Below are 4,538 nucleotides of genomic sequence, written 5' to 3' on the forward strand. Positions count from 1 at the left end.
CTCAGTGTCATCTCGCCTGACCTGGCTGGTTTCTCTCTTTGGGGAGCTTTCTCTTGTGTCTGCCACTTTGGAAGAGCGAAAGGAAGATCAGTATATGAAAATGACTGTTTGCTTGGAGACTGAGAACAAACGGTAGGTTGTGAGAAATTGGTGAGGTGAAAAAAACTTAAAGACATCATCCTATGTTCACAAAGGTAAATCTAGAAGGAGCTGGAAGGCCTATACCCCCACCCACCAACTCCAGAAGGGCTCTCTGCTTCTGAGATTTCATTTATATTGCCTTATTTCATCCTCACAGCAGCCCTGTTAGACAAACATGATCTCCTTTGCTAGTAAGTAAATAGAGGCTTACAGAATATAAGCGGTTTGTCTAAGCCATACAGGTGAGCAATATCAGATCTAGTAGCTTCTGTGGTGTGAATTGTTTTCAACATTTTCTTATGAAAGTTTCAGACATTTGGTGAAATTAAAAAAAATTTGCAGTGAACACTCATACAACTACCACCTAGATCCTGCCATTATCCTGCTTGCTTATCACACGCTAAAATTTCTCTCTCAGTGTAGCCAAAATTTAAGGTTCTATTTATCAACTTTAGCATCATGTCATACTGACATACTGTTCCCACAATGTTCTGATTCTTTACTTCTCATACCAAGGCTTTTTCAACAAAAACATATTTATAAATTTCCTTGAAAAGCATTTTAGCTCTGAAATATTTAAAACAGCAAGGGTTTTAGATTGTTTCTATATGAGTTTCCAGGTAAGTGTGTCTATTGATAGTACAATAAACAGATCATTGGGTATTTACAAAAAGAGAAAAGTAATGGAGTCTCTGAATAAAATCTGATTGATGTGCATTTTGAGGAGTATCCTCTTTGCTAGGAAAAGGCAGAGGTCGCAAATGAAGATAAAGCACGCAGAGCTTGGAAGTACTACATGTGGAGTGATAGCAGTGGTGGTCCCTGGCTCTGATGCTGGTCATGTAGAATTGCACCATGATCATACCTGTCCACAGACAGGTGTTGCCCCCTATCTTCAGAGCTGAAACTAGCTTAAGGTGCTGCAGAAGTACAGGGAGGAGAAACCTACAGTGGTCAGATTATACTTTTTAGAGGAGGTAGTGCTATGTTCAATCTTGAAATTGAGTAGGAGTCAGACAAGAAACAAGATATAAGGGAAGCAGGATTTACTCTTGTTATAGCCAAGGGTAGGCAAGCATTGGGTGAGAATTTGGGACATGGCAAATCCTGTATTATAATTTCTTAAATTCCTATAATGCTTTCCACCTCACAAATTGCATTTTTAATCTCACATCTCCACCACAACATGGGTAAAGTTGTATACTTATTATTATTAATTTTACTCATTAGAAAATTGAGGTGGAGGAAATATCCTGACATTTTTGCATTCCCTCAAATTCTGAGACTATGTTATGTGGAAAGATGTGAGAAATTTTCTTAGGTGGATCAAAATATTTGGAATATCTCATTTATTTTTATCTAGTATTAAAACATTTAATAAGTAACATTAATATTAATCTTTGTCATTACATTTGGGACTGTAAAGGATTTACCATGAACTTTTAAAATCAGCCATAGGCTAAAACTAATAAAGTGTTATTTGTCAACACTATCTCAATAAAACAAAGCAAAACAAAATTAAAAACAAAAAGCACTAGCCATGGGAATTAACTTTTTAGAAGTTAGACCATCTTTTTGATAGAGTTTGTAATAAGCATTTATGTTTTAAAATTTGAGTCATAAAATTTTTTTTCTTAATAGATTGAACACCTTAGTTTTACTAGTTTATTAATTTAATTACTATTTTTTATATTCCTTACCTGACCTGAATATGAACTTTTGACTTAAGGGTTATCATTGATTCACACATGGATCATTTTAATGATTTCCAGAATAGGAAACTTGCTGAACTGCAATTCTTTAAAGCAGATTAGTCCCTGCTTGGTTTACATGCCTCATAATATAGTATGCACTGTGATGAAGTAAAGCCTTCTTATCTTGTAAATGTAGCTCTGGCTTTTGTCTTTGCCTGGGAAGAATGCTTTGGAAGCTTGGGCCTATTTTCTTTCTCTCCTCAAAGGCTATCTCAGTCTGCAGGCCAGATTTTATTTCAGCTATAAGTAGATATCTTTCCAGGGCTTGTTACTACACATTAGGAACGTCTGCCAGTTGTTTCCAGACACAATTTCTTAAGTTATAGCTACCTTCAAACAACACGATGGAATGGAGCAGAACCATAGCAGAGGATGGGGAAGAGGGGAGGCATGATCTTGAAAGGTCACAATGAAAGGACTAGCAAGACAGAAATCATTACTTGAAACTCTGTTGTACAAGTGTTAGTATAGCTAATGTTTATTGAGTACTTACTATGTGTCAGGTACAGGCCTAGGGATTTTCTCATAATCTTTATACTAACTCTCTGAAGTGGGCATTATCAACTAGGAAACGGGCTCAAGGAGTTTAAAAAGCTTGCCAAGAGCACAGAACTAATATCAAATTGTGTGAGAATCACACTTAATTACACTTAAGCAGCCTGTCTCCAGTCCCCAAATTGTCACAACTTCTCCCCCAAAATAGGAAGGGCATGAGAAAGGAATAAAATAGAAAACATGTTAGGCCTTGTCTTTATCATAGTCCTTACCTGTCAGTGATGTAAGATCCCAGAGTTATTCTGAGAGTCCTACTGCAACTTATTCCCAAGCCCATTTCTTTGCATTTTACCAAGTTTTCAAACTATGTAAAAATAGGCATTAGAATACTTATTTCAACTCAAATCTTATGTGGACAGCCAGTATATAGAAGAAGTGCAAGTTTCAACTTCTGTTGAAGCCAGTTGGTAGGAATGGTGCCAAAGTCATGCATCCCCATGCCTGCTTGTTTTTCAGGCAGAAGAGCACTGTTAGAAAAATCACAATCTCTACCATTCTTGCAGACACATGTTGATAGTAGGGATATGGGTATGATTGAATACCTTCCTGTAGAAGGTGAGAAGTAAGAAGCAGTTTTGCTGGTAGTTAGTGCCCAGGTTGATGAATGCAAATATTTGCAAGTAAAGTTTTTCACAGAGAGGAGAAGAGATGTTTGTGAATTCAAGCTTGCATTTTTGGTTGGGACATCTGGAGTTAAGTACTGCCCAAGCCCAGAATACAAATAGACTAGGTCTTATCCTCAGCTCTGCTCCATCCATTTGGCAGTAAAGTGCCAACAGCTAATGTCATTACTTAAATACATGATTAGGAAAACAGTATGACTTTTAAAGTTTTTAGCATATAGGACCACAACTCTCCTGATGTCTCCCTGCATGTATGGGTATAGGAATGGCTACCCCCTTTATATACTTCAGATCTTTTTCTCTCAAACATTTACTCCACGCCCTAGTGTAGGTCTTGGTAAGCTAAGTTAGCAAAAGGGAGAGATCCTCTACCCAGGTTGGAGGCAGCCCTAAGCTTTCTACAACACCAAAAACAATCTTAAGTGACCTGCTTGGGCTTTTTTCCTGCAACCCCACACCTAAATCTTAAGCCTTATTATGGCCCATCACTCTAGAGGCAGAGAACAAGCAAGCAGGCAAACAAATAAGAAAATGATAGTTTCCCTTGATTTCTTAGCAATGCTGATCTAACCTGCCCACCCCAGGCATGATTTATTGTAGCTCAGTGGGAGAAGACAAAGGAAATCTGAAGAATAATGGCAGGACATGAGAAGGCCAGAGATCCTGATGCATGCTCAGGATTTAACACTTTCCCTGTTCACACCGAAAACTCCATTACTTAACACAACAGTCCAACAAAGTTGTCTTGTCCTTGACCCTGACTCATCACTGTAGGAAAAAAAAAAAAAAGGGAGGAGAAAGCAAAGAGAAGTACCCAGAGGCCAACACCAAATCATCTCATGCCTGGGACTTTGTTATAAGAAGGGGAATACACTATATATATATGTGTGAAGATGTTGAAAACAGAATATTCATATTAATTTAATATTGGAAAGAGCTTAAATATTTGTCAGTAATAAAATATTGGACTATATAATCAATTACATATGGTATGCAGACAAAAATAAAAGTATTTAAAAATAAATAAAAAGCACAAAAATTATTTACATTTTATGATTTACATGCCATATACATATAGATAGATATATGAAGGATTATCTCAAACTAAAGATGCTTTTATTTAGGTGAATTATAGATTTTTTTATTTAAAAATTTTATTTCATTTAAAAGTCCTTAATTCTGTGTTGTTTTTAGAATATATGAAAGATAGTAGATTTTATAATTTTCCTCTCTTATTCAGTGAAGCTTCTTACTTTGTTCAAAGTCTTAGGAGGTTTCTCTTTTTTTCATTAAGCAGATAATACAGCTCTTACCTGCTATAATGGCAATAGATAAACAGAGAGAAAGAAGAGACTTTAGAGAAATAGAGGCTATCCTATTTGGATTTTAGGTGTTTGGGGGTGCAGACATTAGCCTTGCGGGGGGGCGTGCAAATTTAAAATGGAAACAAGTGCTTTTTTAATCA

The 4,538-nt window shown here is 36.5% G+C and overlaps 1 protein-coding gene across 1 annotated transcript in view; it reads left to right on the forward strand.

Annotated features, from left to right (window-relative positions):
- BLVRA (biliverdin reductase A) overlaps positions 1-4,538 on the forward strand; it is an 85,323-nt gene that overhangs the window by 79,527 nt on the left and 1,258 nt on the right. Inside the window, exon 7 of the mRNA XM_006909884.3 lies at positions 6-132. Within this exon, the coding sequence (XP_006909946.1) occupies positions 6-132 (127 nt within the window). The remainder of the gene's footprint in view (positions 1-5; positions 133-4,538) is intronic.

The sequence above is a fragment of the Pteropus alecto genome, unplaced genomic scaffold, assembly GCF_000325575.1.
Source record: "Pteropus alecto unplaced genomic scaffold, ASM32557v1 scaffold673, whole genome shotgun sequence".
Lineage (NCBI taxonomy): Eukaryota > Metazoa > Chordata > Mammalia > Chiroptera > Pteropodidae > Pteropus > Pteropus alecto.